Source organism: Hibiscus syriacus, unplaced genomic scaffold (assembly GCF_006381635.1).
Source record: "Hibiscus syriacus cultivar Baekdansim isolate YM2019G1 unplaced genomic scaffold, ASM638163v2 tig00116945_pilon, whole genome shotgun sequence".
Lineage (NCBI taxonomy): Eukaryota > Viridiplantae > Streptophyta > Magnoliopsida > Malvales > Malvaceae > Hibiscus > Hibiscus syriacus.
The window spans coordinates 103,780-116,816 of NW_024063480.1; the positions used below are offsets into that span (position 1 = coordinate 103,780).

Consider the following 13,037-nt stretch of genomic DNA (forward strand, 5'->3'; position numbering starts at 1 on the left):
GTTTGATATTTTTTTTAAATTCAATTAATAAGGAGGGACAATGACCTCTTGAGAAAAAAATTCATAAATAATTTGATTTTCTCTTTAAAGTATGGGATCTGACCTTTTTCATTATCCAATCTAGGCCGTTGAGGTATCACCATTTGATTTGTATAACTTGCTACGAGATCATTACTCTCCCTCCTAAAAGGCATATCCTTTAATTATATAATATTAGCGTTTTAAACTCAATAATCTCTTATTTTCTTTCCGATGCGAAGTTAATATCAAAGATATATATTACTAGACAATAGCCCCATTTGGTCTAGTTTCTAAATATTGACATCAATGTCAAGTTAAATAACAGGCTCCTACGTTTAGATTGAAAGTATTCATAGGTTTCATATATGATTACATCATTAGCTATACAACATACATCTAAACGCTAAACTCTACCGTCTTTCATCTCTTTCGTGAAGGCAGCACCGGCTACTGCACGTTCTGCGTTGCACGATTCTCGTGCGGGGTATCGGTATAGACCTGCCCTTGCTCTCTCACATCTCTAAACATGGAAAGAAACGAATTGCGACCTTCCGATGAAGCACCTCCCAAGATCCATAATAACAATGAACTGAATGAATTTAGAGTTCCAGGATTAGGACCAGCTTGCTGAAGCTCTGGTTGTCCGGGAATATGCAGAGGGTTGCCACCCTGGCCTATGTTCTCATTTTCTGACAGTCTTCGAGGTCCTGCAGCTTCTCCAACTCCATTTGCTGGTACTTCTTGGTCAGATCCAGGCCTCAACCCTGGCACAGAGTTCGGATCGGGTCGAACTACACCGGGATTCCTGGTGTTCAATCTGGTAATGTGTAGTGTAGACGCAAGGATAGTCGAGGATGTGATATGAAAATCCGGATGTTGCTGAAGTTGAGACCGCCTGTTTTGCATAAACCTTTGAAGAGCAGGTACCTATGGGAATAACAGGTTAACCGCTAAGGCCTTTGAATCTCAGCAGTATCGATTAGAGGCGTTAAAACATGAGATTCAAATCATCATACAGAAAAGGAAATTATTGGGCTGTTCAATAATTGTTACCTCGAAACGATTCCAGAAGTACAAAATAAGGTGCTGCATGAATGCTGCAGTAGTTGAGAGAGCCAAATACGAAAAGCCTGGAGAAAATAGAAACATAGACTTCGGATAAATGAAATAAATTCCAGTAAAGCAAACCAATATTCTGATAAGTATAGGATGATACCATATGCATAGCAGAAGAAATAAATGTGAAAGACCAGAAAGTAGAGCAAAAAGAAGCGTGGAAAGAACTTCATCGATATCGGAGTCCGAACACTGCAATTTATTGACAGAAACAATCATATTAAATAGGTATTGCAACAGAAAGTAAAAAAAGTAAACGCGTTTTGATGCATAGGCGTGCATTGTACATATTAACACAAACCCAATCAAAAAGTGATAAAAGACACAACAATCATCTCCTCATCTAGGCGAGGTGATTTCGAAAGAACGATACAGAGATTTCGAACCCAATCAAAAAGAGAAAAAAGACACGGAGCTATCTAATCTCATCTAGGTGAGGTGATTTCGAAAGAATGATTCAGAGATTGAGCATGCCATTTTGCTCATGTTTATTATGCCTGCTCGTAGAAACCACCTACCCTATGTTACTCAGACTCAGATGTTGTCTCCTGCACGTATATGTTTAATTTTTATCTTTCCCATGTAGTTAGAGGGTCCTTAGAGGGTTATCCTCATCATCATATCCGAAAATATGCCAGACACGAGTACTTTAAGAATGAAGAGTCATAGTAACATAACACTCACCTATCTACCTACATGCGTAAGAAAACATGCATAACCCAACTTTTACTAATTGAGAGAGAAAGAGAGAGAGACCTGATCAGTATAAATAATTCACACAACCAGACAAGAATTAGAACCATGAAAGCCAAAAGCTGATCATCATAGAACTCGAATAGAAAAAATAGGATGCCAATCATAATCTGCCAGAAAACAATGACATTCTGTAAGAGGCTAGTGACAACACTTGGAAATTCAAATGAAAAGTAAAGAGATGTTCTATAATCAGAAAAAGGCTTTGAAGAGTACTTAATTTGAGATAAAGATTTAGGCGCCTACCGGTACAAAAACAAGTGATTCGATCACATGCACAAATATCAACTGAAATGTTGGAAGCCTATGTCGAGCATGGTGTTGAAGCTGCACTGCAATAATTTGAGAAAAAGGATATATCCAATCATATTTGAAGATTGAAAGAATAAACGATGCATTACAAAATCAAGAAAGCACTTCCACATCACTCTAGTCACGGGATTCATCCGTCAATATAATCTGATCGAGAGACTTCATCTTAAAGGATTTTTTTTTTTGATAAGAATTTCAGGCCTCATTAAAAACCCCCTTCTTGATTAATGGATCTTTTAAGAAAGCACCTTAATCAGCGGAAAGTAGAAAAGAGTGCCTTAGGATTTTATTGATCAAAGACAAAGTACATAAAATACAACCAGAAGACAAACTAACAAAACCTAAAAAATTACAGAACATAGAAAACAAAACCCCAATGCGACCAGACCTCCCTTAAACAACACCAAAACTGACTTAGCCCCAACAACCTCAATAGACCACCAACCCTATTGAAAACCCTCTAAGGCAACCTTCATTCATCATCCAATCCCCTGTTTAACTAAAGTATCAGCCTCACAATTGCAGCTCCTCGGGATATGTCTAATAATGATCTCCTTTTCCAAGATTAGGGAAGCAATTTTCTGAACCAACGAACTAAAAAAACGAGGAGATGATGTCGGCAGCAAAATCCAATCCACTACTGATTTACAATCACTCTCTATAATTAACATTCCCTTCCTCGCCCAATCCGACGAGAGAAAAAAGTCAATGCCTTTCTCAATGGCTTTCAGCTCAGCAAGTGGAGGACGACCTGGTCCAACAGCGTGCGAGAAAGACCCGAGAATTTTACTTTCTGAATCTTTTAAAATGCCCCCCATTCCCCCTAGCAGCCCGTCCCACTGACTGCCCCATCAACGTTAACTTTATAAAAATGAAGTGGAGGAGGAAGCCAGCCCTGAACCTTCATCCTTTTAAGGTTCCTAGTATGGTGCTTGTCTGCAAGTGTAGGGTCCCCAACAAGGGAGTCTACCTGAATAATGACGTCCGGATGCTTAGCCAGGAACCATTTAGCCAATCTAAATCTACAAATGAAGAAAAGAGTATGGCTGTCCAGTTTCCAATCCTCGAAAACCACCGAGTTTCTAGCCTTCCATAATGACCATAGAGCTACACCCGGTATAAAGCTCCATATTAGATAATTTGGCCTCATGTCCGACCAAGAGCACAGCAAAGAGACTGGATCTTTAGGTAAAACTGACGAGACTTCCCATAACCTCCAAAAACTGCTCCATAGGTCCCATGCTACCAAACACGATATGAACAAGTGCTGAACTGTTTCTTCCTGCTTAGCACAATACGGACAAGAGACCTCCTCCAATGAAACACCTCTTCTTGTCAACTCCGTTCTAACTGCCAATCTTTGATGAAAGACCTGCCACAGAAAAGTTTCGACTCTTGGGGGAGCCAAACCTGACCAAACGAACCTTTTCCACTTGAAACTATCCCCTGAATTTGTAGAAAGAGTCAACCTACATGCTTTAGCGGTGAACAGTCCATCTCCCTTCCCCGACCACGCCAAAAAATCATCCACCGATTCAGACAGACCAACATTTTCCAATAATGACATCAATTGAATCCAGTAATCCAGCTCCCAATCACATAGATTCCTTCTCGTTTGAATATTCCAAATCCATCTATTACTCAAGAAACTGCCAAACTCTGAAACTTTTCCCCACTTGTTATTGGAAAGAACATAGATCCTTGGAAATTGATTCTTTAAAGAATCCTCATTTAGCCAAACATCGTGCCAGAATACAATAGACTTGCCATTGCCTACTTGAATCTTCGAGTGAGATCGCAAACCATGACCAATTGCATCCTCTGCCAAATAGTTTCTTGTAATACCCTTCCATATCCAAGAATACGAAGGAGAGACTACCTTTTTGAGGTCTAAAGACATATTACTCACATTATGTTTACTGCAAATCATGTTCTTCCAAAGAGTGTCTTTTTCATTTGCTAACTTCCATACCCATTTACCTAGCAGTACTCTGTTAGCGAAATTCAGATCTAAGATTCCCAAACCTCCCTCCTCGAAGGGTTGACAAACCCTTTTCCAATTCACCCAGTGAATTCGACTTTTTGAAGAACCTTCCCCCCACAAAAAGTTGGCCATAAGAGAATTTAACTTCCTATAAACCTTACTCGGGATTTTGAAAACAGAGAGGTAGAAAATCGGCAAGGAGGACAAAACTGATTTTATCAACACCAATTTGCCCGCCATAGATAGTGTGGAAGCTTTCCAACCGGATAACTTTTTGATGAAACTCTGAAAGAGTGGCTCCCAAACAGTCTTTGAATTTCTCTTTGCACCTAATGGTAAACCTAAATATACTGTGGGCAGGACACCTACTGCGCAACCAGCCTCCTTAGCCCATTCATTTAATACGTCGTCATCCACATTAATTCCATACAAATTACTCTTCGACAAATTCAAACGGAGTCCAGTCATTACGCTAAAAATCCTCAAGACTCTCTTAATATTGAGAATATAGGTAGGTGAATCTTGGCAAAACAAAATCAGGTCGTCAGCAAATTGTAAATGGGTTAAATTAAAGGGAACCGATCTTCCAAAAGCAAAACCTTGAAAAAATCTCACATCCGTTGCTTTCACTAACATACGGTTTAACAGTTCCCCCACTAAATTAAACAAGAGAGGAGACAAACTACATCCTTGTCTCAACCCTTTGCCCATCGAGAACTCCTCTGTAGGAGAGCCATTCACTAACACCGAAATCGACGCCGTGGAGAGGCAACATTTTATCCAGGAAACCCATCTCTCCCCAAAGCCCGACTCTCAATAATCTAAAGATAATTGGCCATTCAACCGTGTCATACGCCCTCTGAAAATCAGCTTTGAAAACTACCCCTTTCAGCACTTGCTTCCTCCAATAGTCTATGCCTTCGTTTGCAAGAAAAACACAATCTAAAAGCTGTCTCCCCGGAATAAATGCAAACTGTGAAGGGCTCACAATATCTTGAATCACTGAAACTAGTCTCCTTGCTAAAACTTTGGAAATGATTTTATAGAGACTGCCAACGAGACTTATAGGTCTATAATCTTCAATTACTTTCGGATTGTTTTTCTTTGGGATCAGAGAAATGAACGCATGATTAACCCCATGATCCTATTTTCTCCCACAATACACATCCTCCATAAACTTCATAAGTTGCCCCTTCATAGTTGGCCAGAATTTCTTGAAAAAACTCATCGTAAACCCGTCGGGACCTGGTGCTTTAGAACTGTCCGAAGAGAAAATAGCCTCCCTTACTTCCTCCTCTGAAAACATAACCTCCAGGCTATTCCTTTGATCTCCTCTCAATTTTGCAAAATTTAAATTCAAGTTCTCCACCTCTAAAAAATCTTTAGAATTATAGGCTTTCTTAAAGAACTAGGAGACATAATCTTTAATCAGCTCTGGATCTATCATCACCTCCCCATCCATTTTCAATGTCGAAATGGTGTTGAATCTGTTTCTGTTTACAGCACATAGGTGGAAGAACCTAGTGTTTCTATCACCATCATTTATCCATTTCGCCCTCGACATTTGAAACCAAATACTTTCTTCAATTCTATGCAATTTCCAGAGCTCTTTTCTGAATGACAGAAGTTGTTCCCAGTCAAAAGTAGAAAGCCCACTGCCTTGCGCCTTAATTTCCAAATCATTTATTTTGCTCTCCAACCCTGTGATAGCTTCAGATATCCCTTGTTTACTTCTGAATGGCCATTCCTTGATACTTTTTTAGTTCCTTTTAATACACTGTAAATTCCTCTTCCTCCTCTATCTTCAACCCGATCTGACATTGCCTTCTGAACCATATCTACAAAACCATCTTCCTCCAGCATATAGTTAAAGAACCGAAAAGGTTTAGGGCCCCAATTTTTCACATCTTCAACCAATAGTATCGGGTTGTGATCAGAGAGAGATCTAGGAAGCAATTTCTGAACAGACTTGGGGAAGCAGCTTAAGAAGCTGCTACTCAATAAGAACCGATCAAACCTTACCCAAGTAGTGATTTCTCTATTATTACCCCAAGTGAAAGTGCCACCTGCCAAAGAAAGATCTATTAAATTTGATTGTTGCAAGAAATTCCTTAGCAGACCCATTGAATGCCAATTTTGTGAGGCACCAATCTTCTCCTCTTGGTCGAGATAAGCATTAAAATCTCCCCCGATGCAAATTGGCAGATTAACAGAGTGAACATAACTCAACAGTTGCCTGAAAAACTCCTCCTTTTCTTCCTCTACAGAAGGACCGTACACATTAATAATAACACACTCCACTTTAGACACCTTGAACTTCCCTGTTAACACCTGAAATCTACTTTGATTATACACCTTGCTTACCTCATAAGCATTTTCATTCCACAAACACAACAATCCACCGGCTGACCCATCCGCTGGCTGGAAACTTTCTCCCATCAGCAGCTTTCCTCCTAATTTCCTTCTAAGCCCCTTCTTGCTTTTACTCAGTTTTGTCTCCTGTAAAAGCAATATGACCGGTTTGTTCTTATTTACAAGTCTCGACACCCCTCTAATTTTTTCCTTTCTTCCTAAGCCCCTAACATTCCACGAAATAATATTACATTCCAACATATACACTTCAAGCCCAAACCTTCGAGGAAACAAGTAACTGACTCACTTAGCAGCTTCATTTGCCACCCCTGCACCTTCCTCCATCTTTCTAATTTTATCAATAAAAGCCTCCCTCCCTTCCTTGAAAGAAATGCCTAAACTCTGACAGACTTCCCAAGTATTCAATGCTTCCTCAAGAACTTTAGAGAAGGAACAAGAGTAGACTGTAGATACTTCTGCATTGGCCAAAGCTTCTGAGATTAAACCTCTTCTCTTCTTTCTGTATTTTCTCTGATTCCTAGAAGCAATAACCTGATCTGCCACCCCACTGACTGGAGAAATGCTGCTACTAATAGGGCTCATAGGCTTGTTGTGACCATGGGCAGAAACAGTAGTATCCTTATCCTGACCCCTAACCCCTGAAGCTGATGAAAATTGCTTAGAATTATGAAGTACCAGCCTGTTCTGAATGTGCTTATGAATATTTGATGAACATAACCAAACTCGTCTTGTTTTTGACCTTCTGTATACCCTCGCAAAACGTCCACAACCCCTTGATCCTTCGGAAGTCTTACTAATTGACACGCCTTTAGATACCTGATATCCTAATCTCCATCTCCTACAACTCTTCACCTTTGCATTTCTGTTGACCTTCTTAGACTTAATTCCTTTGTCACCCATATAAAAAACCTCAACTTCTTGAATGCCTTCATTCTCTTCCTCTACCATGTTAGTATTGTTCTCCTCATATGTTTCAGAAAGTGATTGGTCCTGTAAATGGCTTTCATTGTCCGCAGGACATCGCTGGGCTAGTGAAACACACCCATACTGCTCAGGCCCAAACACCTCAGATCTACCCATTTTATAATTAATCCCACAGTCTTTGACAACTTTATCTTGTCCCGAGGTGCCACCTTCCACGCTGAACACCTTTTTCCTTCCAACAGCAGGAACACCTGACACTTTCTGCATACTTTTAGCCTCCCCTAGTACTATCCCCTCATCCCAATGGCCAGCCCCTGTAATATTATTGACTTCCACGTTAAAATTCAAATTATCATCGATCATTGTGTCATCCCCATGAGAAGCACCTTTAGCCCGTGCTTCTTGTCTATTCCGAGCTTCTGACATCTTCTGGAAATTCAACTGCTCTTGCTGACCTTCTCTATCATCCCCTTTGCTCCCTTTCGATGAAGTCTCTTCTCCCTGGTCAACTCGTTCTTCCACAGAGCCATCTTCTTCCTCCCCCTCGTCAAGCTCAGGAAAGAACTCATCACAGCCTTCCACTTTAATCTTAATAATAAAAGATCTACCATAAGTATTAATGATTTCCTGGGGCGGAATATCGAACGGGCTTTCCACTCTTAACAGCAAATGAGCCACCCTGCAGTCCACTCTTTGAGCAGTTTGATCCTGAATCTTCACTAACTTGCCCCATCTCGCAGCCAAACTAGAAAAGAATGAAACTGACCAGCAATTTAAAGGAACACCCATCAAGGATACTGCACAGAAAGGTAATGGAACGCCCTTCTCCTCCATGACAGGCTCCAGCCTTTCAAACCAGAAAGACAATGCCTCCCATTTGTCCTCCACTGCTACGATTTTCTCCTCCACAGACTTAAATACAATCAGACATGCATTTCACGCAAAACCCCACCTTATCACCTTGACATTAAAACCCTCAGTCCTTAAACCTCTTTGCACAAGCTCAACTTCGAAAATCTGCTTGCATATACCAGTTAGAGATGATCTTAACCAAGTCCTTTCTTTCATTCGAATATGAACTTCCAAGGGCTTCTTAACCTCCCTCGTAACTCCACAGCTATTCCTCTGCTGACCCTCAGTATTATCCCTTCCCACTACCGCATCCTTATAAGATCTTCCATCATGAAATTTACTTAGCAACTCCCTCCTTCTCGCCTCAACTTGGACTGTTGATCTCTTCCCTCTCGGCTCCACTTCGCTGGCAACTCCAGACCCCACTCCAGTAGCTCGCTCTCGGTCGCGCGGATAACTTCTCTTCTGGTATTTCGCAATCGACACCGATATCCTCCTTCCATCTACCACAACATTATTCATCCTATCCTTTGCATCGAATAGATCCTCCTTACAAGCAAAATGCACAAAAGCGAATGTATAATCCTTGTACTTTGGTCTCCTAAAAATTGAAAAAACACAATCCCGTGGATACACAAACTTCGAGTTGCTTGTACCATATGTCACATCTACTGAGAAAATGGAATTGAACAAACCTGTGAACTTCAACATACGAGTCTGAGTTTCCCTCAATGTAAATGATACTGACATGGTGGTTGTGAAAAATACGAACAAAGACATCATGAGCACACCACACTTGGTGACAAGATAGTCTGCATTGAAACCAGATAAAAAGAAATACATAACTCACCCACGGAAAATTTTATCTCCTTGTTTCAAAACAAGATTAAAGAAAATATATGTGACAAAATCTCTTGTTCTTGTTATTTTTATCTTTATTTTTTGTTTTTTTGAGAATGTGCTCTGAATTACGTTAGCATCTTCGAGTGCAGATGGGCAAAGAGTTAAAAGAACACCCATTTTGTGTACAAGTGATACAAAAGCATTGGATGGCCAAGTTTGAGTAGTAAAGATCCTGATGTTTGAAAATAAGTTAAAACTACAAACCTCCAACTCTTGCGGAGCCATCTGGCAATTCTTGAGCATAACTAAGATTGTAGAATTCCTTTGTCTGAAAATTATAAAGATAACCTGAAATACGGTTTCCAAATATGTATAAAGAGTATAAAGTAACAAAAATAGCCCAGAAATCAAAATGCAAAAAGAGCACAAAATGCATCAATATATTCCAATTAATTCATAAAGTCCACCATCATAATGGATATTCTAAATTAGCCTTCGTAATATGCTATATACAATATACGCCAAAATCATTCAATTTAAGTAGAAGGGGACTGAAAATATTTAGGTAAAACAAAAGCCAACATTACGACTCGGAGGATCTGCAGATAGTCAGCTTATCATCACAAGACGTGCAGATAGTCAGCTTATCATCACAAGACGGCCACTTTCAGCAAAAATGTGAATTACACAATGTTAGAGAGATGTCAAATTACTGAATATATAAAAAGGATTACCAGTAAAAATTGTGTTCATATAGAAGTTAAAACTGGAGCAGGAAATAGTACTTGGCATTTCATCAACAAAATTAGAATTAAACTACTGTGTGATATTTGACAAACAGGAAAGTTTATAAGGAATAAAATGAAAGCCATGCTTAAAAAGATAAAACAATCCTAAAATAGAATTGGGAGAGAAATCCAAGAAAATATACATACAAACAAATTTCGTTCTACAAAACTCAAAAAGACGCCAAAAGAAGTGCAATGCTGCACCCACATAAAAATGTATTACCTTGACCAGGCTGGTGCAATAAACTATTCATCAAAATAGTGTCGTAGCCAACAAATCTATTGATGAGAAGTTGCTGCCACCTGCTGTAAGATGGCATTCATTAATATATGGCGACTTTATTTTGTTTAGTAATAGCATTTTGATCAAGAACAAGCAGATAAAGCAGATGACATGATACACCCCTAAGAAAAGATGAAAATGGAAGAAGCAAATAGTAAAGTTCAACACATGTAACCTGTTTCCAAAACAGGGATGCCGAGCTGATATGCTAATATTAATAGTACGTATGTTATGTTGTGACTTAGCGGCTTCGGGCAGCAAGAAATAACCCTGCAGCAGCAGCAACATTCTAAGCTTCAAAACAAGACTCAAATGAGCATATATTCACCAAAACAATAGCTGAAAATTCAGAATATAGAGAAAACACCTTTTCCATGGTATAGAGATAAGTCGGTTCAAATGCTTTACTTCTTCTCACAAGCCAGTGCACTGCAATCAACAGCACATTTTTAAAAAATATATAAGAAGTATTTAACATCCCAAGAATCCCAAAATACCAACTTAATATAACATATTGTGTGCACAAGCTCGGGTATGTGTGTGAAAGCAATTAAAAAATTTTCCTTAAGTTCAGCTTGCGCTCAGAAAATATCATGTCTTATTAAATTATGGACAGCACACAGGCAAAGACGATTGTTACATTATGGGTACCAAATTGATGTAGAATTACATACACGGCACCAGCTATTGCAATTTGATATTCATGATCAAGAAGCCCATTGATTCACAATTACTTCTGAATAATCATAATTTATACCAAGAGAACAAAGATGATTAGAAGAAGGACATGATTTACCTGCATATGAGTTAATCCTATCCAAGTGAAGTATACGCAACCATTTAGGAACATCCAGATTTAAATGTAAACCTGTTATATTCTGCACTTAAGAAGTTCAAACTCAGCAAATAGAAGTTTAAGCCATGAAATAAGAACATTGTTTTTTCCTTATTCACTCACCCACAACTTCTGGAAACTTCCAAAGATCTGAATGCCATGTCGCCAAAAAAAAGATAAACGCCTGTGCCACTTTTTGCCAAAGTGCACAAAAGCTGCTTTAAATGTCTGTTTTGCTGATAAATAGAAACTATTACGTGTCTCCTCTTTCTTGATTTTAAGAACCGCATCATCAATAGTTGTCTTAGAGGTTTCGCCATTGCTAGAGCTTTCTGCTTGCTTCTCAATAAATTCATCATCGGTCTTCCAGAACTTCAATGCCAATTTTCCCCTCCTAACACCGGAACCAAACCAGTTCAACCAAAATTTAGCATCCAAGAACATCAACCCATCATCAATTGCATTTGCAACTTCTTTATTTTCAGTTACAGTTTCTGGATCAGGATTATTTACAGCAGTGGATTCAGACTCATCTTGTGACCACAAGCCAGCACTGGTTATCTACAATAAAGAAACAAGTATGAAGTCTAATAAGTAATCGTTTAATATTAAACAGAGTTCTCATTCTCTTGAAAATTTATGTAGCATTCATATGTTACAAAAATAAAATCCGGCTGCCAACCTTAATCTGAACAAGTTGGACTTCGTTTGATTCAACTCCAGAGAGCTCACTCGAACAACCAGGCTTCAAATGCAAGAAACATCACAATCATTCTAAGTCTTCCTTACATATTAAGAAAATCAATTTAAAGAAGAGGACAAAATAGAATAAAAAACAAAATTGCAAGCTGCCATCCCTCTTCCACTGAGATCCTATTTCAATTCCTAAGGAAATAAGCACCTGCTGCATGATGATAATATCAATTCTACCACGCTACTGTCACAACGAACCATCTCTAACTATTTCTCTGAAGCAGGGATAAACCGAGAGGGGAGTGGACGGGGGCAGTTCCCCCCACCCGAAAATCACTAAATTATCATATATTTTAGATATTTTGTATTTTCTGTTGATAAATACGTCCCTCCATTAATTTTTAGAAGTTCGCGCTCTGAACCCAAAATTTTGCCTTCCATCCCTGTTTTGAAGGGTGTGTTGATCACGGCAATCATCAATTATACAATTAGCATAAGTCGGCCAAACGTTCAGGAGTAAATTGAAACCATGAAAAATACTAAACCAGGATGAAACTATAACAAAAATTATATATGGAAAAAAAGCCAATCAAAAGACAAAAAAAGTTCAAATACTAGCAATACCCAAAGAGGATTTACTGAAACTTACACCATCTAAGCACTTAGATTCCGATTAAACCATTTATAAGAAAACCAAAATCAGAAACCACACCCCAAACCAAACAAAAGAAAGAAATACCAGGAAAAAAGGGGAAAAAGTGAGAATTGAAATACCTGTTGAACATAATTGGCGTGCATAACGACAAGAATAGAAAAGGAAGTGATGGCAATAAAGAGATAGATATACTCCAAAGCTACTCTCACTCGTGGTGTTAATATCTGAGAAAATCTCTCTTGAACCCTTATAAACGTTTGTTCTGGATCCATATCTCCCTCTCAATCCTCTGTTCCACAACTTTTAGATGAATCGGGCTTTCATCGGGTTTTCTTTTTCTCTGTTCAAATTTTGAATAATTTGTTTTCTACTTTTCTGGGTTCACCTTAAAGTAGCTGATGGGTATTGAAAATGCTTTCTTTAATCTTAAATCTTGACTTTGACTGGCATCATTTTATTTTAATCATTTGTTTTCCATTAATGAATGGACCAACAACAGAGTATGAACCGTAGAAAACGATGAGGCTGGCATGGCATCTATGGGTTTTGGTTGGGCTTGAGTTTGAGTTCAAACTCGAGCATCAGATCATATCGGACGAGAAATG

The 13,037-nt window shown here is 38.9% G+C and overlaps 1 protein-coding gene across 1 annotated transcript; it reads right to left on the reverse strand.

Annotated features, from left to right (window-relative positions):
- Positions 1 to 285: 285 nt before the first annotated feature.
- Positions 286 to 12,791, reverse strand: LOC120188501 (membralin-like protein At1g60995). Its single transcript, XM_039191911.1, has 14 exons — positions 12,552 to 12,791; positions 11,767 to 11,829; positions 11,208 to 11,645; positions 11,046 to 11,127; positions 10,617 to 10,678; positions 10,425 to 10,519; positions 10,190 to 10,269; positions 9,443 to 9,526; positions 9,031 to 9,147; positions 2,137 to 2,222; positions 1,894 to 2,000; positions 1,238 to 1,329; positions 1,075 to 1,151; positions 286 to 948 (listed from the first exon to the last, which is right to left on the reverse strand). Exons 1-14 carry the CDS (start codon positions 12,702 to 12,704, stop codon positions 469 to 471), a joined length of 2,016 nt encoding a protein of 671 aa, XP_039047842.1. The 5' UTR covers positions 12,705 to 12,791; the 3' UTR covers positions 286 to 468.
- Between the last annotated feature and the right edge of the window lie 246 nt (positions 12,792 to 13,037).